This window comes from Nelumbo nucifera, chromosome 7 (genome assembly GCF_055504915.1).
Source record: "Nelumbo nucifera cultivar China Antique chromosome 7, China Antique-T2T, whole genome shotgun sequence".
Taxonomy (NCBI): Eukaryota; Viridiplantae; Streptophyta; class Magnoliopsida; order Proteales; family Nelumbonaceae; genus Nelumbo; species Nelumbo nucifera.
The window spans coordinates 51162717-51189942 of NC_142655.1; the positions used below are offsets into that span (position 1 = coordinate 51162717).

Below are 27226 nucleotides of genomic sequence, written 5' to 3' on the forward strand. Positions count from 1 at the left end.
GGTTGTAAGAAGCAGCATGGAAAGCAGTGGCAGGATTACCTAATGTGGATGCAAAAGAGGTGGTGGGAGGAGCATCCACCTGGCGAATTGCTCTACCATAAAGCTCCAAATGATCACGGAAGGAGTTTACAATATCCTCCCTTGGGTCAGATCCAGAGTAGCTATGTTGGCCATGTGGTGTTTGAGTCATAGTAGAAGTGGAGGGCTGATTCTCTTGAGTAACCGTATTGGCCATGTGGTGTTTCTTGGTACCTTGTTGCCTGAGTCCTCTAATTACATCTGAGCCTTGCTTCTTAGGTAAATCCTGAGCCCACTTTGGTTTCCCATGGAGATCCCAACAAGTATCTTTGGTGTGTCGGGGCTTCTGACAATTAGTGCACCACAATCTTTCCTTATTCATGATTCTAGGTTTAGAAGAACTCAAAACAAAGGTACACTGCCTTACAAAGCTGCTACAGTCCACAACTAGGCACTTGCTGATTTTCGGTTTCATAGAGAAACAAACACAAACACTGCAGCTACAGTATTAGTTTGTATGACCTACACTTTGTAGGAGTCCACAGAACAATATACGAACACTGCACTTGCAGTGTAACCAGGTCTAAAATGACCTACAATTTTACAACTTTCATGCAGCTTCACAGTAGCAACAGCAATACAAGTGCTGATATCCACACCTAATCGGTAGGAACAGCAATACAGCAATACAAGTGGTGGTTCAACACACCTAATCGGCTGATATCCACTTTCCAGGGCAGTCGAACAGTCACTTAGGGTTTAGGGTTCAACAACAGTCCCTTAGAGAGTTGAATTGAGCAACACACAGTCGGAGGAGGGAAAACAAAATAGCCGAACAGTCCCTACTCAGATTTTTGGACATTAACAGTCCATCGAAAGAGTGCAAGAAGAGAACCATAAACAGAGAAACTTCAGTTCAGTACCCAGGTCACCCGAACTGTGAATAGGCAGTACACTCATGGACCCAATCTTCTCTGCAGGCCAGAACCCTTCTTCGTACATCTGGGATAGTTTTCTACAGTCTTCTTAGCCGAGCAACCCCAGAAAACATGAAGCAGAACCCTTTTCTGCGCTAGGAAGTTGAACAGTCAACTTTCTTGTAGCAGAACCCTACTCTGCAGTGAAGACTAATCACAGCATTAGAGAATGCTTCCTCTTCCTTGTCTTCGAGCATCAGGACTATAGCTTCTACGCAGCAGTGAAGAGAGACCTCAATTGGTTGTTTTCCAGGCCTAGTCAGTCCCGCTCTGATACCATGTTGAGCAGAAGAAGAAGAAAGGAAGAAAGAAGAAGAAGGAAGAAGAGGTTGCAGACTTAAGGCCTCAAAAGCACTACTTCATGCGAGTGAAGCATTTGTATTTATACTATACTGGCCGTACAACACAAGAGGACTACAAAATTACAAAAATACCCCTGCAGGCACTAATCCTGCGTACAGTACATATAATACACTTGTCAACAACACCTATCATCTTGGGGGGTTATAATCACATTGTCTTCATACAAGCATATGAGGATCCTTATTGGCAAACAATTTTGCAACGTTTAGAATGGTCATTAAAGGAAGAACCATCTTACATGAAGTGCAGGAGATATATTTCAAAATATAAGATATATGGTGACGATATTCCAATTCGTATTGGAGGATTGCACCACCAGTTATCTGTCAGAGGGTCAGAAACAAAGAACCATAGCAAAAGTGCAACAACATATGTTGGCAGCCTCTCAAATGGTAACTTGAATCCGACGTCGGATTCTCTCCAACCCAAGGAGGATGATGCAATATGGGATTCGAACTAACTGAGTAAATCATAACTAAGTTGGCTTCAACAACCCATCTTAGTTCGTTTTTACCAAGTTGGCGCAATCACAGAGTTTCTATCTTAGTTCGTATTTACCAAGTTTGTGTTAGAATGTGATTTCCGAATTTATATTCAATTAGGACTTTCTTTTTTGAAGAGATTTAATAGGATTATAATGAGTGTTTTATTAGATTAGGAAATTTTCTTGTAAGAGGCATAAGGGTGTGAAGAAGTCTATATAAAAAAGTAGCTAGGGCCATACTAGGGAGTTTATGTTGGTTTTCTCTTAAGCATTCAATGAAGAGTTGTTCTTTTTGTTTCCATACTACGCCAACCCCCTTTAGTAAGAGATGGAGTAACATAAAATAAAGAAGCCCAAGCCCATTAACACTTAATAACAGAAGTATATCCCAACAAGAAATATAAAGACAACATAAATGGGCTGAGGCCCACACTGTTAAGTCCCACAATACTCCCCTCAAATTGAACATAGATGTCCATCATGCCCAGCTTGCATACCAAGTCTCCAAATCTTGCTTTAGCAAGTCCCTTGGTGAATACAGTTGTCGAGTGTAGGAAGAAGAAGAAGAAGAAGAAGAAGAAGAAGAAGAAGAGAAGAGAAGAAGAGTTACGGGAGAGAATAGGGTGTTACTGTTCACACCCAGAATATTTCATTATATATTAAGTCATAAATTACAATTATGTCCCAATAAGGATGCCCAAAATACAAATAATAGGAAAAGACAACAATACCCCTAAAGCCAAATGTACATTCTCAACACTCCCCCTCAAGCTGAGCATAGATATCTATCATGCCCAGCTTGCTCAAGTTTTGGCTTGTTGAGACCCTTAGTGAAGCAATCAACAAGTTGGTTCTCTGACCTAACAAAAGGCACACATATTTCTCCATTAGCTATCATTTTTCTAATGAAATGTCTGTCAAATTCAATATGCTTTGTGCGGTCATGTTGAACAAGTTTATGAGAAATGTTTATGGCAGCTTGATTATCACAATGTAGCATCATTGAGGTTTCAACTTGGATCCCAATCTCTGATAACAAAGACTTCAACCATAGCAACTCCAATACACCATGAGCCATAGCTCTATGTTCAGCTTCAGCACTAGGTCGGGCAACAACAAATTGTTTTTTTGTTTTTCCAAGACAAGCATTACCTCCTACCAAGGTGCAGTAACTGGAGGTGGATCTTCTATCATCTATAGAACCTGCCCAATCAGCATCAGTATAAGCCTCAACCTTAAGATGTCCCCGGTAAGTGAGAGTATAACATTCCTTTACCTAGACACCCCTTTAGGTAGGCAAGAATCCTATTGATAGCCTGCATATGTGAAGTTCTAGGACTGTGCATATACTGACTCACCATGCTAACAGCACAGGATATATCAAGTCGAGTCAGGCACAAGTAAAGAAGTCGACCAACAAGTGTCTGGTAGACACCCTTGTCTGGAAGAATATCTCCATCATCAACGCTTAGTTTATGACTGGGGCCAATAGGAGTTTCAACTGGCTTACACCCTAGTTTCCTAACCTCATGAAGGAGATCAAGGAAATACTTCCTCTGTGGAATGAATATCCCTCCCTTTGAACTTGCCACTTTGATACCAAGAAAGTATCTAAGATTCCCCAGATCTTTGATTTCAAATTCAAAAGCAAGGAATGACTTTAGTTGGTTTATCCTAGAGTGATCATCTCTAGTGACAACAATATCATCCACATGCACTATCAGCAAGGTGATTAGGCCATTAACCCTTCGTGTAAACAAAGTATAGTCCGCTTGTGATTGTGTAAACCCAATTCTGAGAATAGCCTTCTTGAATCTATCAAACCAAGCTCTAGGGAACTGTTTAAGCCCATAAAGAGATTTTCTTAAACGACAAACCTTCCCCTCACTGTTGAAGATCTCCATGTAGGAAGGCATTCTTCACATCCATCTGATACAGAGGCCATGAATAACGAGTAGCGAGAGACATAACAACTCGAATAAAGTTCATTTTGGCTACAGGAGGAAAGGTCTCTTGATAGTTAATCCCATATGTTTGGGTGTATCCTTTTGCCACAAACCTAGCTTTGTATCTTTCAATTGATCCATCAGCCCAATGTTTAAATGGTATACACCCAATTGCAACCCACTGGGACTTTGCATCAGGAAGAGGAACAAGCTCCCAGGTGTGGTTTTTTAAGAGAGCATATATCTCTTGGTTCATAGCATTCTTCCACTGAGGTGACTACACTGCATCTAAAACATTACGAGGAACAAAAACAGAGGAGATAGCAGTAACATTGGCATGATAGGAAGGTGAAAGAGCACCATAAGAAACATAGTTAGGGATGGAGTAGGCAGTGCATTTCTGTTTTCCTTTTCTAACTGCAATGGGAAGGTCAAGGTCAGATTGTGAGACATCGAGCTCAATAATAGTAGGAGAAGGAAGTTCAAGGTTGCTTTCAGATTGGCATGATAGGAAGGTGAAAGAGCACCATAAGAAACATAGTTAGGGATGGAGTAGGCAGTGCATTTCTGTTTTCCTTTTCTAACTGCAATGGGAAGGTCAAGGTCAGATTGTGAGACATCAAGCTCAATAATAGTAGGAGAAGGAAGTTCAAGGTTGCTTTCAGAGTTACTTGGAACCGAGTGATTAGATTGTTGTGGACATTCAGCCTCAGGAGTATCCTTCCTTCTACGCCTTATAAACCATTGTTGCCAGGACCACTGGAGAGGAATAGGAGGATGAGCAGGAATACTGCTACTACTGAAGGGGATGAGAGATCCATCATATGGATGGCCAAACCCTGTAGGTAGGTTGGGCGAAATTTCAAAAATTTCTCTCTCCCATCTGGGAATCACATTCCCTGTTTTAAAAAATCTGCATTTTCAATGATCAATCTTGAACCAAGAACCGGACCAGATCTGAAACCAAAAGGTAGGAGAGGGATATACCTGATACAGAGTAGCAATAACTCCCAATGAAGATGTTCACACCCAAAGAAATCTCCAAAGACTCCTCCCACTGAAGATGACACAGTGTAGGGTGGAGTAAAATCAGCAGTGTTCTTCCCAAGAACCGAACCCTTCAGCAAGAATTCGATGGAGGCTGTGAGCACGACTTCAGATCAGCCTTTCTCCAAAGACTGATATCAAGAACTATTCTTGATCGCTCCTACAAGAATGGAGATCGAACTAGAAATTGGCAGCAACTGGAGAACGCAGGGAGAAGATGGCGCAGTCACACTGTTGTTGTCTTCTCTCTATGTGATCTAGGATCTGATGTCTGGGGTTTTAAGATATTATGAATGGTTCGCCCCCTCCTTTTATAGACTTAAAGAGATCAGCTCCTAATCCCATTAGGAGTTTCCTGATTCAAATCCTTATTTGAATCTGGACTCCCTTTAAGTGATAAGGATAGATACTTATCTTATCTGCAGATTAGATCAGCTCTCCTAATCTCATTAGGAGGTTTCCAAATCCAAATCTCTATTTGGATCTAGACTCTCTGAGTGGATAGGGATAACTCCCTATCCTATCTGCTGATCTAAATCCCAGATCTGCCCCTTCTTTAACTAATCAAATTAGACCAGTTCAAAATGGGCTTTAAGCCCAATAAATCCATGTGCTCAGTAACCCTCCAAACTGTTGCCCAGTTGGGCTTCTTTGTATGGCGTGGGACCCAAACATTGATCTACACATCAGCCACATGGGTTCAGCCTAACCTTTGTTACAAGGCCTGGCCAAATACACTATTATGGACAGTGAACCCCTGAGCCCATCACCATGGGCTCTTAACAGGCCCAACACTTACACTAAGTGGTCCCTGGGCCAAGCCACCTTATAAAAACCCAGGGACTGTGGGCAGATGCAAGATTAGCCCATCAGGTATTACCCTCAATGGTCTTACACTTAACCTCTCAACCCATAATGATCAAACACTGCCCGACAAGAGAGGACCTCTCCCTCGGCTGCAAGGAACAGTGTTGCACTCCCTATTCACATGGATCCTGGGAATTAAAACCTTTTGCAAACATTTTGAAACCATAATATATATATATGTACATCCGTATATAAATATATTTTGCAAAACAAATTTCAACAATTGAAATCGGCTGCCGGCAGTCTTGGTTTCCATCAGAGAGAGTGCATCCCCGATCATTACCTTTGTCTGACAAAGGGGCTGATCTTGTCACTATGATCACCCACTCAGATGAATTCTCAGACTGTCCCAACATACCCAGGTTTTGACCCCCTCCAAGGATCTTACTGATTGGCATATCAAAGACAACCCAATCTGACACCTAGCGCAGTATCATAATCGAGTCTAGGGGTCAGGTGTAACTTTCCAGTTTTGCCCATCAATCTCCAAGGTCCAAGGCAATACTGGAAATCTAGTCTGGTTCAGGGTTTCAAGTAAACCTACACTGCATGTACCTCGGGTCTCACCCTGGCAGCTGAGACAGGCTACCCCAACCAACTTGGCAGCACATCAGTGTCAGCCTTGGCAGGATAAATCTCCCCAAACTTATCCAACGGCTGTGAACATTCTAAACTAACACGAGTCTCATATGTGTCCAGTTTAAGGGTATTACACAGAAACACACCACAATAACATGAATCAAATATGCACTTTATTCATTTACAATAAATGTCATAAGGTACATTATTCTGATTGGAGCTAAGGGCATACACTATCTAACAACTACAAGGGGAAGACGAACTAGGAATGTCTATAGAGGTAGGAATAGGAAAACAAAAAGGAGTCCGATCTTCATAAACATTCTCCCCTTAAAGAGAAGGACGAGTGGACTAAAAATATGGAGTAGACTCAAGGAATGTAACATCCTTAGATACTTACCTTCGGTCTGTATGGGGATCAAAGCACTTGTACCCCTTTTGGACTGGAGAGTAGCCCAAAAATATACAATTGACAGATTTAAGGTCAAGTTTTAGGCGAGAAGGAATTATGTCATGAACAAAGCAACTACAACCAAAGACTCTGAGAGGAAAATTGAAAATAGGATCCTTAGGAAACAAAAGTTGATGAGGAGATTGAAGAGAAAGGGATCGTGAAGGAAGTCTATTAATGGGATACACTGTTGCTTCAACTGCATCTCCCCATAATCGAGTTGGTACATTCATCTGGAAGAGTAGGCCTCTTGCCAATTCAACAAGTCAACATGTCTGTTTTTGCTCTCTGCTACACCATTCTGTTGTAAAGTATGAGAACATGAACTTTGATGAATTGCTCCCTTTCCTTCAAGGAATAATTGCAAATGCTTTTCAAAATACTCCTTAGCATTGTCATACCGTATTATCTTGATGTGCCTTTCAAATTATGTTTCCACCATCTTGAAGAAGTTTTGAACAATGAAAGGGATCTCATCTGACATCTCTATTCTTCATCAAGTAAAGCCAAGTATATCTAGAGTAATCATCAATGAACAAAATAAAATATTTATAGCCACCCATACATGGAATAGAGTATGGGCCCCAGACATCAGTGTGTATCAAGTTGAAAGCAACATCACTCCTTATATTACTTGTAGGATATATAGTTTTACATTGTTTTGAGAGATGACAAACTTCACATTGCATACCCAAACTAAACATAAGTTTGGAAACAATGGACTTAAAAGACACATGACCGAGGCGACAATACCACAACTTCAAAAGACATTTTCATCATGTCTGTAGAGAGGATGAGGGGTAACTTTGTCATTTTACTTCCTTTTATTTGGCTCTTTTGTATATCTCTTTGTACATTACTGTACACACCCATCCATTTTCATATGACTCTCTTGTCTCTTCTCTTCTTCAACTGAAATTGACATGGTATCAGAGCAAGTTGCTCTCTGATCTTATTCTTGTTTCTTTATCACTTTCTGTGGATTGTAATCTCATCTCTCTACTGAACCCTTCAACTGGTGGAGTGAATAGGGTTGTTTTTTATCAACCCTACCTGCTGTACAGACAAAGTTCGAACTCTGCAGGAGAGATTTCATTAGATCTCTCTTGGGAGATCTTAGATCAGGCCTAAACTTCAGATCTGGTGTCGCCTAGATCAGATCTATTTGTTGTACAAATATCTCTTGATTTGGTGAAGTTTTGAAGGGGTTTTGATCCTTTTCCTTGGGCAGCTGCTACTTACAGTTTCCTTTTTTGGACTGTTGATTTTTCGACTAAGGTTTCAGACTTCGTTTTCTTATTCTAAGGGCCTTAGTGATTCCTAGTGATTATTATCTCCTTCTCAAGGTATTCCTCTTGACTTCTAGTATTCTTATCATCTTGTCTGTAGTCTTCCTTTGGTTTCTTGACTGAATATGGGATCTGAAAGGAGTGACATCATATCTGTAAAATTCGATGGAACAAACTATTCTCTCTGGAAATTTCATTTCCAATTTTTTGTTGAAGGGTATGTGGGGCTATCTGGATGGTACCACAACCATTCCTGATGTTACAGATGCTAAAGGGTTGGAACAATGGAAAACTAGTAAAACCCAAATAGTTTCCTGGGTATTAAGTTCAGCCACTGTCGATGTAGCTATAGGGCCTAAAAACTGCTAAGGAGATGTATGATACCTTGAGAAGGTGTATCAGCAGTCAAATATGTCCAGACAATATCAGATTGAAATGGACAAGTTGAAAACAGCCCTCATGTAGTCTAAAACAGCTTGAGATTAGATACAAAACCAGAAAAGAACAAGAGAAGCTTAAGAAGTTGAGAGAGGAAAGGAGCTGGCGGCAATGAGAGAGTTAGAGAAGAGAGGTTCGAACTTAACCTCCCTCTAACACTCTAAATCATTTTATTAACTTAATCTTTGAAATATTACAGAGGGGCCCTTGGATGGGCAAGAAATTACAAAACAGAGTATATAAGAGTATGGGCCCAGAATAAGGCCCATTACAGAGAAAAAACATAAACATAACATAGAAGCCCCCATTACTAAGAGACGGAGTAACATAAAATAAAGAAGCCCAAGCCCATTAACACTTAATAACAGAAGTACAGCCCAACAAGAAATAGGAAGACATAATATAAATGGGCCGAGGCCCACACTGTTAAGTCCCACAACAACAATTACAACAAATTTCTTGTCATAGAAATGAGCCCTAACATAGAAAAAGCAAATGAACTTAAATAGAAAAAAATTTACCAAGGTTCAAAGTTTGCATAGAATAGAACAACAGCCAATTTACAGACAGAGAACAACAAAATGTAATGATTTACTGATAAAAAACAGAAATGTGCACACGACTTAATAATAACTTCTCAGATCTGATTTAAGATATAGTTGATATTTTCTATTTCATTGATTACCAACCAAATTCAAAATATCATATTTATTTGTTATGAACAGATCTTAACCAAGATAAGTATCATTTCCTAATTCTTTAATTTGAACGCAACTGACTTTGATCTTATTGAAAGTTGAAACAGAAAGACACTACATAATTCCTGCTGACAAAAAAAGGTCCATGTGTCGACAAAAATCTGTAGGATTTAATAATAACTTTTCAGATATGATATAAGATAATAAATGATTTTTTTTATAAGTAAAAGAAAATTTTCATTGAAGAAAAATAAAATTACAATGAGGTGTTAAGGCAACACTTAGAACAATTCAAACAACAATAAAAACAGAAACCAAACTAAACAGCTCCAATTGACCAAATTACAATTTTGAGATTTCATCACCTCCCTAACACTATCCCCCAGGACTTCTTTCTTCACTTGATAAATTCAGGCAACACCAAGACCCAACCTGCAACCTCAGTCCCTACCGCATTCTGACCCAAAGCCCTTTTCTTTCAGTTGAAAACCTTTTGTCTCAGACTTGTTACATTCTTCAACAGGTTTCCTCTTTTACCTAACTCCTCTTCCTTCCCCTTCTCCAGCTCCAGAGCTCCATACCTCTCCCTCCTTAGAAGAAACTTCCACCCTAGGTAGAGAAGAAATATTGGATAAAGAACCAGAACTCACCTCGTTATTCAATCAGGCGATGATCTCAAGAGTTCCTGGGCCAGATATATGCACACCCGAACACCCCTCCACTGCCCCAGAAGCCACTGGAACCTCTGAAATGAACTCAACCCTTCTTGACCAGCTGACAAACTTCTTTGGTGCGATGAACTCCTTCGTTGGCTCAGATCCTTACTTTGTTCCAGTAGTGGTGTGGGATACATTGTCGCCTCCGTCTCCCTTGACTTCTGTGACTCAACACTTTGATGTGAATTACAGATTCCCTCCTCAATTTCTTACCCTCTTCTATTGTTATCTTCTTGTTCCCTTCATATCTTCTCATAATTCAAACCCAATATCCCTGTTGAAGTTCGGCCTGCCCTAAAGTCTGTTTTGTTTGTTAGCTGAAAAGTAAAGTAAACAGCAAGAAGGAAGAGAGGAAAGAAGAAGGAAGAAAGAGGAAGAAGAAGAGAAAAGGTCTGGTTCAAATTAGGGAAAAGTCAACCCTAGTTTCAGCCAGACCTGTTATTATATTATTAATATAATTGGAAAAGACATAAGTGCCCTTATTTAAGTAAGAGGCACTCGAACTAACATAATAGTACACATCAGCATTCTCAACAGGTACAAAGACCGAAATACCCCTCCACTAACACTCCCCCTCAAGCTGGTGAGTATATATCATATAATCCCAGCTTGTTACATATGTAGTCCACTCTCCCCCGACTCAAACCTTTTGTAAACAAGTCTGCCCACTGGTTTCCCGTATTAACATATGCAGTCTCTATCACTCCATTCAGCACCTTCTCTCTCACAAAATGACAGTCAACTTCGATGTGCTTGGTTCTTTCATGAAACACCGGATTGGAAGAGATATGAACCGCTGCCTGATTGTCACAATAGAGCTTCATTGGAGTACTGATGTCATACCTATAGAAGGTTCCTTAGCCACACTAATTCACATGTAGTATGTGTCATGGCCTTATATTCTACCTTTGCACTGCTTCTTGCCACAATTGTTTGCTTCTTACTTTTCCACGTTACCAGGTTACCCCCCAGAAAGGTGCAATAGCCTATGGTAGACCGTTTGTCATAGAACCTACCCAATCAGCATCAGTGTATCCTTCTACTTCCAGTTTTCTGCCACTTTTGTACAGCAAACCACGGCCAAGAGCTCCTTTCAAGTACCTCACAATCCTTAGCACTGCATTCCAATGTGGGACCAAAGGTTTCTGCATGAACTGACTCATTACACTAACTGCAAATGAAATATCTAGCCGAGTAATGGTTAGGTAGTTTAGTTTGCCTACAAGTCGTCGGTATCTGCCAAGGACTTCAAATACTTCACCTATATCACTGCTCAACCTCGTATTTGTTTCCATAGGTGTCTCAGTCGGTTTAGTACCCAACAAACCTATTTTTTCTAATAAATCAAGCACATATTTCCTCTAACACAAATTAATGCCATGCTTAGATCTTGCTACCTCTATGCCCAAAAAGTATTTCAATTTGCCAAGGTCCTTTGTCTGAAAGTGTTCCTGTAGGAATGCCTTCAATCTGTCAATGCCCATTTTATCATTCCCAGTCACAACGATATCATCTACATACACCACCAGTAGTATTTTGCCTGTCGAAGAGTCATGACTGAAGATAGAGTGATCAACTTGGCACTGTTTCATACCAAACTTCTTGACCACCTCACTGAACCTACCAAACCATGCTCGAGGGGACTGTTTAAGTCCATATATAGCCTTCTTAATTCTGCATACCTTACCATCCTCCCCCTGAGCAACAAACCTTAATGGTTGCTCCATGTAGACCTCCTCGAGCAAATCACCATGCAAAAAGGCATTTTTGATATCTAGCTGATATAGAGGCCAATCATACATAGCTGCAAGGGAGATGACAACATGAACTGACCCTATCTTAGCAACTGGGGAGAATGTCTCTGTGTAGTCAATGCCATAGGTTTGGGAGTACCCTTTTGCAACTAGCTGTGCCTTCAGGCGCTCAACACGACCATCTGGCAAATACTTAACGGTATACACCCACTTAAAACCGACGGCCTGCTTCCCAGGAGGAAGAGCGGTGAGGTCCCAAGTGTGATTATGATGGAGGGCAGAGAGCTCTTCTTCCATAGCACGGCACCACTCTGGAGAGGTAAGGACTTCTTGGACATCCTTAGGAACAACCACTGAGGATAACAAGGAGATGAACTGGCGATGGGAGGCGGAGAGGTGAGTAAGGGAAACAAAAGTGGAAATAGGGTGAAGGGTGCAGGTGCATTTACCTTTCCGTAAGGCAATAGGAAGATCAAAGTCGGAGGCTGGTGTCGGATCTAGAGTTGGATCTGTCGACGGTGATGAAATCGGAGGAGTCGCAGCCAGTACACGTGGGCGATGTGTATACACGTGACGGATAGGTGGATGGTCAACGGACGGTGGCACCGGAGGCAAGGACGTAAGCACGACTAGAACCAGAGGAGGATCAGCCACAGGAAGGGGAAGAGGAGGAGGTGATGTAGAGGAAGCAGCATCACCGGACCCCACGAAAAACGGAGTAGACTTGAAGAAAGTAACATCAGCACATACCAAGGAACGACGAGAACTAGGATGGTAACACTTGTACCCTTTCTGAGTCTGGGAATAGCCAAGGAAGATACACTTAAGGGATCGTGCATCTAACTTGTCAGTCCCGGGACCCAGATTATGGACGAAGCAAACACACCCAAATACCCGAGGAGGAAGCGGAAACAGAGATATGTTGGGGAACAAGACACTAAAAGGAGAACGACCATCAAGAATAGACGTGGGCATCCGATTAATTAAGAAACAAGAGGTGAGCATTGCATCACTCCAAAAGGGTTTGGAAACATTCATGTGGTGCATGAATGAGCATGCCGTTTCTACAAGATGTCGGTTCTTTCTCTCAGCAACCCCATTTTGTTGTGGGGTGTAAGTACATGAAGTTTGGTGTATAATGCCATGTTGGTCCAAGTATTCTTGAACAGATGAAGACAAGTATTCACGGCCATTATCAGAACGGAAAATTTTGATGTGAACGCCAAATTGATTGCGGATCTCAGCATAAAATTTCTGGAAGATTGCAAATAATTCACTTCTTTCTTTCATTAAATAGAGCCACGTCATTCTTGAAAAGTCATCAACAAAAATAACAAAATATTTGTATCTATTATATGACATCACTTTATAAGGACCCCAAACATCTGAATGAATTAAGGAAAAAGGACTCAACACACGGTTATCAACCCTAGAACTAAAGGGAACACGATGGTGTTTCCCAAATTGACACGACTCACAATCTAGAACAGAAAGTTGACTCAATGAAGGGACCAAGGACTTCAGCACTTTCAGCGAAGGATGACCAAATCTACAATGCACTGGAGAGGAGAAATAGATGACTGAAGGGCCGTTGACGTTCTTCCACCACCATCAAGATAATACAGTCCACCGGCTTCATGCCCTCCACCAATCTTCATCCCCGTCTTGAGATTCTGAAAAACACACATAGAGGGGTAAAATGTAATGGAGCAATTAAGGGACTTGGTCAGCTTAATAACAGACATTAGATTAAATGGAATCTTAGGTACATATAAAACAGAGGATAGGGATACAGGCTCTAGGTCAACATTACCAACACCACGAATAGATGATGTGGAGCCATTAGCAAGGGTAACAGATTGTGATGTTGAGCAATGAGTGAAAGATGAAAACACACCTGGAGCTCCCGTCATGTGATCAGAGGCTCCAGAGTCAATAATCCAGGGGTTGGATGTGGATACCAAACAAGCCATACCTGAGTGTGCAAAGGTAGTTGTGTTCTACTGCGATGTGGATTGAACAAACCTTTCATACTCATCACGAGGAAGACTCACCATCTCCTTGCATGGACCATCTGAAGAGGTAAAAGGCATCTGGTCAGCTGATCGGTTCTCCTGTCTAAAGCTGGAACTGGTGTCACTAGTCATAGCAGTAGTTAATAGTATGTCCATCCAAACCACAATGAGTACACCTCCGTGGACCCGAGCCACGTCCTCTACCACGAGCTCCCCCTGAATCTCTGCCTCCAGTACGACCACCACCACGGATATGTGTAAATCCACCACTACCACTCTGGCCATACACTGGACCACTACTGCCACCACGGCCAAGCTGGGCTCCTCGAGCCTCACTTCTGCCACCTCGACCTCTCGACACTGCAAATGCTGATTTATCTGAGATATTAGAATTTTCCATAGATCCAATGGAAGTCCTCTGAAGACGAGCAAACACCTCCTCTAAAGATGGAAGGGCAGATCCTCCTAGTATCTGGGCTCGTACAGGTTCATACTCAGACTTCAGCCCCACCAAAAACCGAGTCACATCAAGTTACTCTCTCTATTGTTGTTGAACCTTGACATCAGAAGTGAGAGGATGATAGACATTTAACTCATTACGGATATTTCTCATACTAGCGCAGTACTCCTCAAGGCTTTGATTTCCTTGTTGCAGATTGAAATATTCCTGATACAGTTGATATACCCTAGTTGTATTATCCTGACCAGAATACAATTTCTTAGCATGATCCCACACCTCTTTGGTTGTGTCAAGAAACATGAAGTTCACACTGATTCTGGGTTCCATACTGTTCCACAACCATGTGATGATTCGTGCATCTTCCTGTTCCCAGTCTTCGTACTCCTGAGAATTAGTGGGGGGTTTCTCCTCTCTTATGTGCTTTACCTTCTTCTTCGCCTTCAGAAAAACCTCTACAGACTTGGCCCAAGGGACATAATTCTCTCCATTCAGTTTAATGGAGGTCATTTAGACATTCAGGTAGTCAGTAGATATCATCACACTAGGTTTACTATCACTGTTATCTGCCATTTCCGAATTCCCTTATCACTGAATCCTAAGCACTACACACTGCACATTGCACACTGCACACAGACACTTCACCAAAATCTGCACACTGATTTCAGCAATAATAAAAGCTGAAAGCCGTACTTGTAACACCACAAACCCTACTCTATAGCTACTGGAAGTTTCACCATTAAGTAAACACTACTTCCCTTTGAATCACACACAAACCGGCATAAACCCTAGCATACTGCAATCTGAAAACCCATCATACGATCTGTACCACACCTCTCATGTGTTCCATAACAGAAATTATGCATAAAAAAAAACTCCTTACCTCATCGCCTAAAGGCCAACCACACGAAGGAATGAAACACCACTGCACCACACGCACCAACCCTACATTAGGGGAGGGCTTAGAAACCACAGCAACCAATCACCAACGACACCACCGTAGGCATGGAAACCTCCAAGTCAAGAAGGCAAGTTCGGCCTGCCCTAGAAGTCTGTTTTGTTTGTTAGCTGAAAAGTACAGTAAACAGCAAGAAGGAAGAGAGGAAAGAAGAAGGAAGAAAGAGGAAGAAGAAGAGAAAAGGTCTGGTTCGAATTAGGGAAAAGTCAACCCTAGTTTCGGCCAGACCTGTTATTATATTATTAATATAATTGGAAAAGACATAAGTGCCCTTATTTAAGTAAGAGGCACTCGAACTAACATAATAGTACACATCAGCATTCTCAACAGGTACAAAGACCGAAATACCCCTTCACTAACAATCCCTTTGGGTTCTCCTCCGTTCTTTGGCTCTTCGCCACAGTCCCCTTTCTTCTCCTACTCTTGTTATCAAAGTGGGTTCTCAAACCCTTCAATCAAAGTCCCCAAGATCCAAGAAAACCCTTCAACATTTGAAACCACCTAATCCGGTTTCCTTTCTTAAAATCTTTCTCCAAATTCCTAAGGGGGTGGACCCCACCCTTTCTATCACCCAGATTTTGGGCTACCTTTAACTTATCCATGTCATCGCTCACCTGCCCACTCACCCCTATTACCTTCTCTATTTTTTTACACCACCAACTCACCTTCTTCTTTTTCTTCCAGATGTCTCTTCAACACCATCTTCCTTATCGTCTTCTCTATTCTGCAACTCAACGCCTCACCTTCCCGCTCTCTTCTAGCCCTCTCCTCACCAATCACCCCAATGTCATTCTTCTTTCTTCCAATCGGTATTTTCTTCTTGGCCTTTGAAAATGTCCCATCCACACCTTCAACTATTACTCTCAGGTCATATGTTTCCCCAACAAACCAGAGGCGCATCTTGCTTGGTATTGCAGAAACATCCTCCATTTCAACCAGAATCCTCACAATGTCTAGCCTCTCCCGGATTCTACTTTATCATCGTACTTCAGGAAGCCACCTGAACACTTTCCAATTGCTTCAAAAGGCAATATGCTCCAGGCATGTAATGGTATGCCAACCACTCCAATCCAGCCTGCAAATCTCCTTTCTGCAGGAATTTCTCCAGCCACCAAGAACCAACAATCCAATCATAGATCCAGCTCTCTTCTTTTCAACTTTTCAAACTCCAACACCCACTTTGCATGCTGACTGCTATGAAACACTAATACCAACAAACCTGCACACGATCTCTTCACCCCTAAGATTTTCTCCTTTTCCCATTCCATGGCCATCCACTCTTCTAGTTTCTCCACCTCCATAGATGATATTGTAGAGAAGATGGGTTGAATGGCCCAAAGGCTGTTTATCTTTTTTATCTTTTATGTTATTTGCTGTAATGGGCCTTAATCTGGGCTTTATTCTTTCTGATGTTATGTTTTTTAATTTTCTGCCCAACTAGGGGCCTCTCTATAAATTACTAAAGTTTAACTAAATGAACTGAAATTAGGGGTGTAAAAGAGGAGGTTATGCTCAAAAATCTCTCTCTCTGAACCCTAGTTGCTACCACCTTCTTCTTCTTCTTCTCTCTTCTTGCAATCTGATTTCTGCTATTTTCTTTTGATTTTCTGCAACTTTTTAAACAGTCCTTTCTTTTCAAAAGGCTGTTTTTCTTCTTGGTATTAGAGCAGGCTCGACTTTTCTCTCTTTTCACCTCTTTTTTCCCATACACAGTGTATGGAGAACTGAATCGTATGAATAGTTAAAGAAATCTATTTCAGCCCAGTTGTTGTTAGTGGTTTCTGGAGAGAAGGGGACTAGTTTTGTCGTCCTCCTAACAGATTCAAGTGTGTTGCCCGAAACCCTAATTTTCTAGAGAAATATGATTGCAGGCCCCACAGGGAGTTTGACCTGGGCGCTCAGTGACTAAAGGTCTTCTCATCCTTCATCTTGAAGATTGAATCAAGTGGATTGGTGTTCTATGAAGTCTACAAGGAGCAGCTGAGATTTCTCTGTTTCTCCCGGCTTCCAGGTGTAACGTAGGTACCTGGTACTACTGCATAGAGGTAGGCTCACAACACAGTTTTTGTTCTATCTTCATTTGTTGTTATTCGAAGTTGTTAGAAGTTATTTTCGAAGTATTTAAGAAGATGAACCCTTCAGAAGTTGAAAACAAGAATGTTGCTGAATCCGGACAGGTTCCGAGAGCCTCTGTAGACTCTCTACTGGCTGTGACTATAGTCAAGCTGAATGGAACTAATTATCTAGCTTGGTCACAATTAGTAAAAATTCATATCTGCAGTAGAGGCAAATGGGGTTTTATCTCCGGAAGCAAGAAGGCTCCTTCGGAAGAAGATCCATCATATGAAAAATGGATGCAAGAAAATTATACGGTTATTGGATGGCTTGTGAACTCAATGCAACTGCAGATTAGTCAGCACTATTTGTGGATGAATTTAGCAAAGGAAATTTGGGATAGTGCTGCTGAAACTTATTCCCAGAAATTAAATGTGGCCAGGGTTTACAAACTGAGAAGTGATGTGAAGAATTTGAGACAGGAGGAGAAACCATTAGCTGTGTGTTTCTCAATACTGTGTTAGACAGTTTTGTATGCCCTTAGCTTCAATCCGATTTGATGCACTTTTGTTATTTAGTGGAAATAAATAAAGTGCATGTTTGATTCATGTTGTTTGGTACAATTCTGTGTAAGACCCTAAAACTGGACACTTATCGAGACTCGTGTTAGTTTTAAATGTTCACAGCCATTGGATAAGTCTGGGGAGATTTATCCTGCCAAGGCTGATACTGGTGTGCCACCAAGTGTTGGGATGGCCTGTCTCGGCCACCAGGGTAAGGCCCAAGGCATACGCAGTATGGGATTACTCGAATCCTTGAACCGGACCAGATTTTCAGTATTGCCCTGGACCTTGGAGATAAATGGGCAAAACTAGAAAGTTACACCTGACCCCTAGACTCGATTATGACACTTCACTAGGTGTCGGATCGGGCTGTCTTTGATATGCCAATCAGTGAGATCCTTAGAAGGGGATCAAAACCTGGGTATGTTGGGACAGACTGAGAATTCATCTGAGTGGGTGATCATAGTGACAGGATCAGCCCCTTTGTCGGACAAAGGTAATGATCGGGAATGCACTCTCTCTGATGGAAACCAAACTGCCGGCAGTTGATTTCAATCGTTGGAATTTTGTTTTGCAAAATTAATATATTTATAAATATATGTACGGTTTCGAAATGTTTGCAAATGGTTTTAATTCCCGGGATCCATGTGAGTAGAGAGTGCGACACTGTTCCTTGCAGCTGAGGGAGAGGTCCTCTCTTGTTGGGCAGTGCTAGATCATTAAGGGCTGAGAGGTTAAGTGTAAAACCATTTAGGATAATACATGATGGGTTAATCTTGCACCTGCCCATAGTCCCTGGGTTTTTATAAGATGGCTTGGCCCAGGAACCACTTAATGTAAGTGTTGGGCCCATAGGGTCCATGTGATGGGCTCAGGGGTTCACTGAGTTTTTCAGTGAATTCGGCTGGGCCTTGTATTAAAGGCTGGGCCGAACCCATGTGGCTGGTGTGTAGATCAATGCTTGGGTCCCACGCCATACAAAGAAGCCCAACTGGGCAGCAGATTGGAAACTAGTTAAACACTGAACACTTAATGGGCCAAAAGCCCATTTCGAGCTGGGCTGATATGATCACCCATCTATGGGGCGAATCTGAGATTAATGTTAGTAAAAGAATTGGGCCTTTAACCTTATCCACTCCAGGAGACCAAATTCAAATTAGATTTGAATCTGGTAAACTCCTAATAAGATCAGGAGTAAGCTAACTTAATCTGCAGATAGGATTAAGATAATCCCCTATCCAAATACAGATTTGGATTGGGATAACTCCTAATTAGGAGGTTTCTTAATCAAGAAGAAAGGAGGAGAAACCCAAGAGAAATACATCAGATTTCGAACCAAGGGTTAGTAGTGCAAGAAATTATCCTGCAAACAGAGATTAGATCTCATGCAGACTCCAGAGAGAAGATAAGCAGTTCAGCCATCTTCGTCCCAGGAGTTCTCCTCCAGCTGCCGCCATTCCCTCTTGCAAGATTTGATTTTTGTAGCAATAGGGAGTCAAGAAATCAGTTCTTGACATTAGTCTTGCGAAAAAGACTGAGAAAGATTCAGTGTTCAGAGTTTCCAGAGGGTTCTTGCGAAGGATCCAGTGTAGGACGCACCCTGCTGGTTCCGTTCCATCCACAGCTGTGTCATCTTCAGCAGGAGCGGATCTTGGTTTCTTCTTTGGGCGTGAACACCAACTTTGGGAGATACTGCTTCTCCGGATCAGGTATATTCCTCCCTTTTGCTTTTTGGTTCAGATCTGGTTCGATTATGGTTCAAGTAGGATCCTTGAATATAGTTTTATAAATTTAGGGAATATGATTCCCAGTTGGAAGAATGTAAGAAAATTTTTGAAATTCGCCCACCCATTCCGCAACCTTATTGGCGTCCATTAGATGGATCCTACCATTCTTTCATACTGAAGTCTTTATGGCAAGAAATTGATTTGATAGAAACTGTAACCTAGGACACCACTAATGATGCTGAGACCTACAAGAAACTTGTTGAGAGAAACAGGGTGTTTGAGTTTTTGATAGGGCTGAATACAGAGTATGACATCACAAAGTAAAATATTTTATCCAATGAGACTTGTCCAGGTCCAAGGGGCTGGTCTAAATGATCACTTTGCTAATATGGGAGTGAAACCCAAGGGAGTTGCAGGGACTCCAAGTAGCTCAAGGAAGAAAGAAATTATTTGTGAGTACTGTAAGAAGCCAAAACACACTAAAGACAAGTATTAGAAATTGCATCATGAGCTTCTTCCTCTTCGATTTCAAAAGAAGACTGATAATATAAAGGCAGGGAGTGCCAATATTGCTGCTGGTCCAGATAGTGACAGATACCAAACTGAAGAGTTGACTGCTAGTGAGCAGTTAACAGCTATGAAGGCAGAATATGAGAAGTTTGGGAGGATGATCAGGGTGTGGCCTCTTCTTCCAACCCTCCAGGAAATTCAACATCTTCTGCATTTGCTCATTCAGGTATACGAGCTTCTGCCAATCATGCAACTATTTCAGGTAATCATAGGATCCCTTGGATTATTGATTCTGGTGCTTCTAATCATATGACCAGCCATTCCACTTTGTTTGTTTCTTATGATTTACTTCCTAACCGTGACAAAATCACCCTAGCCTATGGCTCTCTTGCTCCTATCTCCGGCAAGGGAACCATCAAGGCTACATATTCCTTGGTACTTCCTTCTGCTCTTCATGTACCCAAGCTAAATACAAATTTGTTATCTATAAATAGCCTAACTAAGTCATTGAATTGTTGTGTAACCTTCTTTCCTTCCTATTGTGTTTTTCAGGATCTGGAGTCTTAGAAAGTGATTGGAGTGGCCACGAGGCGAATGGAATATATCTGCTGGACAGAGCCATGAACAACCTGGAAAAGCTGCTTTTGGGTCTACATCGACAGAATCCATTAGTCGAGTCATGTTATGTCATTTTCGTTTGGGTCATCTTTCTTTTTCTGCATTAAGTCATTTATTCCCAGAACTGTTTAAGGAAATTAGTATGTCCAGTCTTCATTGTGAGTCGTATAAATTGTCAAAACATTGTAGAAGCAGTTATCCTTTGAGTAATAAAAGACCTTCTTCTCCTTTTCATAATGTGCACTCTGATGTGTGGGGGCCTTACCACTTACCTTCTATGGGTGGCTACAAATATTTTATCTTGTTCATTGATGACTTTTTTCGGTTCACTTGGATATTTTTTATGAAGTTCCCAAACTTGTGAGGCAATTCCATGAATTTGTCCTAACCCAGTTTGATACCAGAATTAAAATTTTCAGATCCGACAATGCAAAAGAATATTTTGAGAAAAACCTGACCTGCTATCTTACTGATTTGGGGGTTATACACCAAAGTTCCTATGTTAGGACCCCAGAACAGAATGGAGTTGCTGAAAGAAAAGATAAGCATATTGTTGAAGTTGCAAAAGTATTCTATTTGCCTCACATGTCCCTACAAAATTTTGGGGTGATGTTGTTCTCACTACAACCTACCTAATCAACAATATGCCATCAGGGTTTTGGGGTTTAAGTCTCCCTTCAGTCTTCTTCATCCGGGCAAGAACTTTTTCCTATTCCTCTTTGTGTTTTTGGATGCACTTGTTATGTACATATCCCAAGTGTCCAGGGACATAAATTTGAACCAAAAGCCCACAAGTGTATCTTCCTTGGTTATTCCCCCACACAAAAGGGTTACTGTTGTTTTGATCCGAAGACTGGCACTCAGTATGTCTCCATGGATGTCACCTTTAATGAGCTCTTCCTTTTATGATTCTTCTCTGGATAGGCAATGTCCAAAGGGGGAGAATTTGTCACAGTTGTTTGCTCTTCCCCTTCCTGTCCCAGTTGAGTCTTCTATTGAGACTCTTCCTCCTTCAAATGATTCAAGGGAGGATCAGTCATTTCATTCTCATTCCAATGTTCCTATCCCTCTTCCTTTACCTCATCGTCCTCATTTTAATCCCAAGTTGTACCAAAGGCAGAGAACCAGAAATGAGCAAATTGTTTCCCCTACAGCACATGAGCCTCCTACACTTCTAGTCACAGAAGAGACAGCAGGTACTGATACAGCCCCTTTGGAGTCATCCTTCCCAGACCTTGATATCCCTATTGCTATTAGGAAAGCAAAAAGAAAGTGTACTACACATTGCATTTCCAAACACCTTTCTTACTATTCCAAAATGGAGGGATGCTATGAGAACAGAAATTTATGCCCTACACAAGAATGAAACTTGGGAAGTGGTTGATTTGCCTGAAGGAAATGATCCAGTAGGCGGTAAGAGGGTTTTTACTATTAAATATCATGCTGATGGCACCATTGAAAGGTACAACAAGGCTAGGCTGGTTGCCAAAGATTATACACGGGCATATGGGATTGATTATCTGGAGACCTTTGCTCCTGTTGCCAAGATGACTTCTGTGAGAGTTCTACTATCTCTGGTTGCACACTCAGACTGACCACTTTATCAGCTGGATGTAAAGAATGCTTTTCTGAATGGAGAGTTACATGAGGAGGTCTATATGTCTCTTCCTCCAGGGATGTATGAAACAGATATGAAAGGGAAGGTCTACAAGCTGAAGAAATCTCTTTATGGACTTAAATAGTCCCCTAGAGCATGGTTTGAAAGGTTTAGGGCTGTCCCTGTTAGCTTTGGCTATGCACAGACACAGTCTAATCATATACCCTCTTTGTGAAGAGGAGAGGATCCTTGGCCGTTTACCTGATTGTGTATGTTGATGATATTGTTGTGACTGGTAATGATGTATAAGGGATTAATGATCTCAAATCCTTCCTTCATACAGAATTTGAGAACAAAGATTTGGGGGAATTGAGATACTTTCTTGGCATAGAAGTTGCTAAATCCAAGGATGGGATCCTTATCTCTCAGAGAAAGTATGTACTTGATTTACTCTCTGAAATAGGAAAGATGGGTGCTAGACCAGTTGCTACTCCTATTGATGCGAGTCATAAACTCTTTGCCTCAGATGGAATATTGTTGAAAGATAAGAGAGTCTTCCAAAGACTACTTGGAAAACTTCTCTATCTATGCATGACTCGGCCAGACATTGCATATTCTATCAGTTGCATTAGTCAATTCATGCATGCTCCCAGGGATACTCGCATGACAGCAGTAGAGCGGATTCTGTGTTATTTGAAGGGTTCCCCTGGAAAGAGAATTCTATTTGCTAAGCATGGTCATATGAAATTTGAAGCCTACACAGATGTTGATTGGGCCGGAAACATTGATGACAGAAGATCTACCTCTGGGTACTGTAGCTTGGTGGAAGGTAATATTGTCTCTTGGAGAAGCAAGAAACAATCAGTTATTGCCCAATCTTCAGCCGAAGCTGAATACAGAGCCATGGCTCATGGAGTTTCTGAACTACTGTGGCTTAGATCCTTGATGGAGGAACTGGGTATTGAGCTTGATAAGCCAATGATGTTATACTGTGATAATCAGGCTGCCATCAGCATTGCTCATAATCCAGTACAACATGACAAAACTAAACATATTGAAGTTGACAGACACTTCATTCAAGAAAGAGTAGCTTCTGGAGAGGTGTGTCTACCTTTCATCACTTCTGAAGGACAGTTAGCTGATTTCCTCACCGAGGGCATTCCCAAAACTAAACTTCAGCATGATACTGGCAAGCTTGGCATGATTGACATCAATGCTCAGCTTGAGGGGGAGTATAGAGAAGATGGGCCAAATGGCCCATAGGCTATTTATCTTTTTTATCTTTTATGTTCTTTGTTGTAATGGGCCTTAATCTGGGCTTTATTATTTCTTATGTTATGCTTTTCAATTTTTTGCCCAACTAGGGGCCTCTCTATAAATTATTAAAGTTTAACTTAATGAAATGGAATTAGGGGTGTAAGAGAAGACGTTATGTTCGAAAATCTCTCTCTCTGAACCCTAGTTGCCGCCACCTTCTTCTTCTTCTCTCTTCTTGAAACCTGATTTTTGTTACTTTCTTTTGATTTTCTACAACTTTTTAAGCAGTCCTTTCTTTTCAAAAGGCTGTTTTTCTTCTGATATTTTCCATTTCAAATATAATTCTGATTTTCTTATCAAAGAAATGAAATGTTGTTTATAAATTCCCAAAGATCAGATGATCATTCATCAAGTAGCCCTATCCTTCCCAAAGATCAGATGATCATTCAAGAAAAGGAAAGCAGCCTCTTAGATGTCAAGGAATGCATTTTGACAAGGGAAATTCATTGGTTGGGAACTATGGAGTATGGAATCCTTCCAATTTTTCTCCTTTGATGATCTTTGGAGGAATTGGTCAGCAGTGACTAATAGCTCTTCCAGGAAGGATAGGATTACTGTAGCTTGGGTTCCCTCTCCTGAAGGATGTGAAAAGCTGAACTTTGATGGAAGAAGTCAGGGTAACCCAGGCCCATCTGGTGGTGCAGGAGGAGTTTTGAGAGACAAGGAGACTCTAATAGGACTGAACTACTAGCTGCTATACAAGGTATTCAAATTTTAAACCAACTTGGTGTGGAGAATCTACTAATTGAAGGAGACTCTAAAGTCGTTGTGGGGTGGTTAACAGATCTGGATTCAATCATATGGCACTATAGGGACCTCCTAAAGAAAGCTAACTGGTTAACAAGGAACATGACTGTCAGCTTACATTTGGTGGGCAGATCGGCAAATGCAATGGCTGATTATCTTGCCAAACAAGGGGCAAATAGGGAACATCTATACTGGGCTGCTTTGTAATATTCACTCTCTAGGGAGAGGTCACACCTCGCACCTTTCTTTGGGATGCTTGTATCAGTTTCCATCTTTTGTTAATTAAATTGTCTCTCAATTATCAAAATGAAAACATGAATGATTTCTAATCAGGTTTCTTGGAGAAACATCAAATTCAATGACGAGGCTCAATGAACAACTGCAAATTCTGAAACACATCCAAAACTCAAGACTATTAGGTGGTTCAACAAAATCAGAACTGATTAAAAAGATACTGGGGGAGGGGGACTTTATCTCTTATTTTCTCTGTTTATTTTCCATTTTTGTAAGTGAAATGAGCAAATGAAATAAGAATAAACAAAAAAAAAAACAATGAAGGTTACCTGCTTCACAACTTGTTTTCTTACATGTCGATGATAGTCAGGATTTCGAAATAACTGATCTGCTAAAGCTCGAAACTGCTCAAGGTTGTCAAGGGAATATAGTTTAAAACAGATTAATATGGAGGACCATGAAACTTAGAGTGAAGAGGAAAAGGAAGGAAGAGAGAGAATTCTAATTGTCAAACCTGGCAATTTCCATCTCCTTCAATTTGCAGCTCAGCTAAACCATACGTAGTCAATCTGATTGGAAAGTGAAAATATTATGGACCAAATAGAAAATGTTCAACCATTAACAAAGGCCTCAAGTAAGGTCACACAGCAAAAGCCATGTGTGTGAATGAGAATCACTGCCAAAAAGAAAACCAACTATAATCATGCATTTTAGCTGCACTCTATAAATCTAATGAAGATTGATGCTGCACACAAACATCTAATACTCGAACTCATAAGCAGTTAAAAACTTATCCAAAGTTGAAAGTGAATTAGTGGAGATAATATCAAGCTGTCAGTGTTATCATACTTGTCAAGTTATGTATCCAAAATATTTCACCACTTACTGGACCAACCAATATCTTTGGAATAACTTCCTCATAAGTGTGAGATCCATATATACAAGTCATATTAAGGATGGAATACATTGAGGTTATAAAAGGATTAAAATTTGCTTGTTAGAATCTTATAAGTAAATTACATGCTCCTACCTTTGGTTACTTGGAAACCTAGAATTAGGTTAAAAGTATGCTCTAGGAATGTAAGTTTTATTGGGAGTTTACTTCTTTAGGTTATCAGATGTTTACCTTTTTAAGAATTCCCCTCTCCTATTATTCTCAAAACAGAAAGTTGTAGGCAGGGATTCGTTTTGCTGGAACCTTCATTGAAGAATGAAATAGAATCTTAAGAGACTCTTTTAATCTGAGACTTACTAAATTATCATAGCCGATACTAGCAAATGTGTCTTCGGTTATTGGTTTTTATATTTAAATTCATCTATTGGTTATTATGTAATTGTGGTACAGACTACAGAGTGCTTACTACTTATGAAATATAATGCATCTCATTTGGGTTCTTTAGCCATAGACAGGGTATATACTTACTGCTCAGAAATTCTTGCATGGTTCTGTTATAGAAATTTCTATATTTGGGTTAAGTCTGTGTTCCACTAGTTGTTAGGGATTACTTTGGAAGGAATTGGTTATATAACTTGTTTTATTTTTAAAATTCCATGTGAAAGTTGTTAAGAGTAAAAAGTAATCTAAATTTACAAAACCTTTTTAGTCATAGTTTGCAATACTAGTCAGAGCAGGATAGTTACCTATATCTCTTATTGGTTTCTCTTAACCTAGATTTTTTATCTTAATAGAATCTCTTTAATCTCTGTTACTGAAAAAAAAAATGAATTTAAAGAAATAGGCTTGCAATATTAGATCTATCTATCAAAGGAATTCGCACATTTACTTAATTTAGACAAAATATTTTATTTTATCCAATATATTCCATATATTTTGATTAAATCAACTTGCATACATATTATTTTGCATGTCAACCGTATCCTATACTCTTATTCTTATCCGTTGATATTTTCATACCCATGAGTTTGGCTTCAATCCAAGCACCCTCAGTCAGGGCACCGTTCACGCATTTGGAGGATGCGCCACACGTCCTCCAAATCGTGTAAACGATAGAAGCACGCGAAGATGCTTCACGCTGTTAGTTAACCAAAACGAGGCATTCTCCTCTCCCTTGAGTGTCGCAGACGAGACACTCGTTCTCTTCTCCCTCTCTCTCCCCCCATCCACCCGGCGGCGACTTAACATCCATTACCGCTGGCCGGTGGATGGCTACCATCACCTGACTGAGGGTACCTGGACTGAAGCCGAACTCGTTTCTATAACCCATCTTCACCCATCCACTTTTTAGTTTTTCACTACTCACTTGTTTCTGCAACATCTCTCCTCTCTCTACCAACTTTACAACTTTGGTAAGAGAAAAAAGAGAGAGAATAAAAAAAAAGAAATCTGTAAGCTGTTTCAGTAGATGGTTATAGAAGAAGAAGCTTTAAAGGTAGAATCAGTAGAATCTGATCTTGGGTGTGCTTCTTGCATCAAAGTTGCAGATTGCATTCCTGGAACTCATTTTTGAAGTCCTGTTTAGAGTTGTTACCCAGAAGCAAGAAGGGATTTTTTTTTTTTTTTTTTGTATGGGTCTTGCAGAAGAAGAGCATCTGGGGAGTTTGATATCACAGAAGCTTCTTTTAGACGGAGTATTTGGCATTTGGATCTTATGATTTATCTAAGCAGCACTCAGGTTTGAATTCCAGTCCTTCACTGCTGTTCAAACATGGGATTTCCTTGTCTTTGTCTTTAGTGGTTTTTCTTCCAACATCAGAAAATAGAGCAAGAAGAGGAGTTTCAAAAGTCAGGACTGATATTCCTTCTGAACATAATTTCTGCTATGTTTTGTTTTTTAGTTATC

The 27226-nt window shown here is 40.7% G+C and overlaps 1 protein-coding gene across 4 annotated transcripts in view; it reads right to left on the minus strand.

The window, feature by feature from the left end:
• The window catches only part of LOC104586515 (Cysteine proteinases superfamily protein), a 74443-nt gene that overhangs the window by 36703 nt on the left and 10514 nt on the right, over nucleotides 1-27226 (minus strand). For all 4 annotated transcript variants that reach the window (XR_016078556.1, XM_010243775.3, XM_088891337.1 and 1 more), the window contains exons 4-5: nucleotides 24940-24994; nucleotides 24755-24829 (exon numbers count right to left, since the gene is read on the minus strand). Coding sequence is in view for 3 of the 4 variants with exons in the window: in XM_010243775.3 (XP_010242077.1) it covers nucleotides 24755-24829; nucleotides 24940-24994 (130 nt within the window). In the remaining variant the exon portion in view is untranslated. The remainder of the gene's footprint in view (nucleotides 1-24754; nucleotides 24830-24939; nucleotides 24995-27226) is intronic.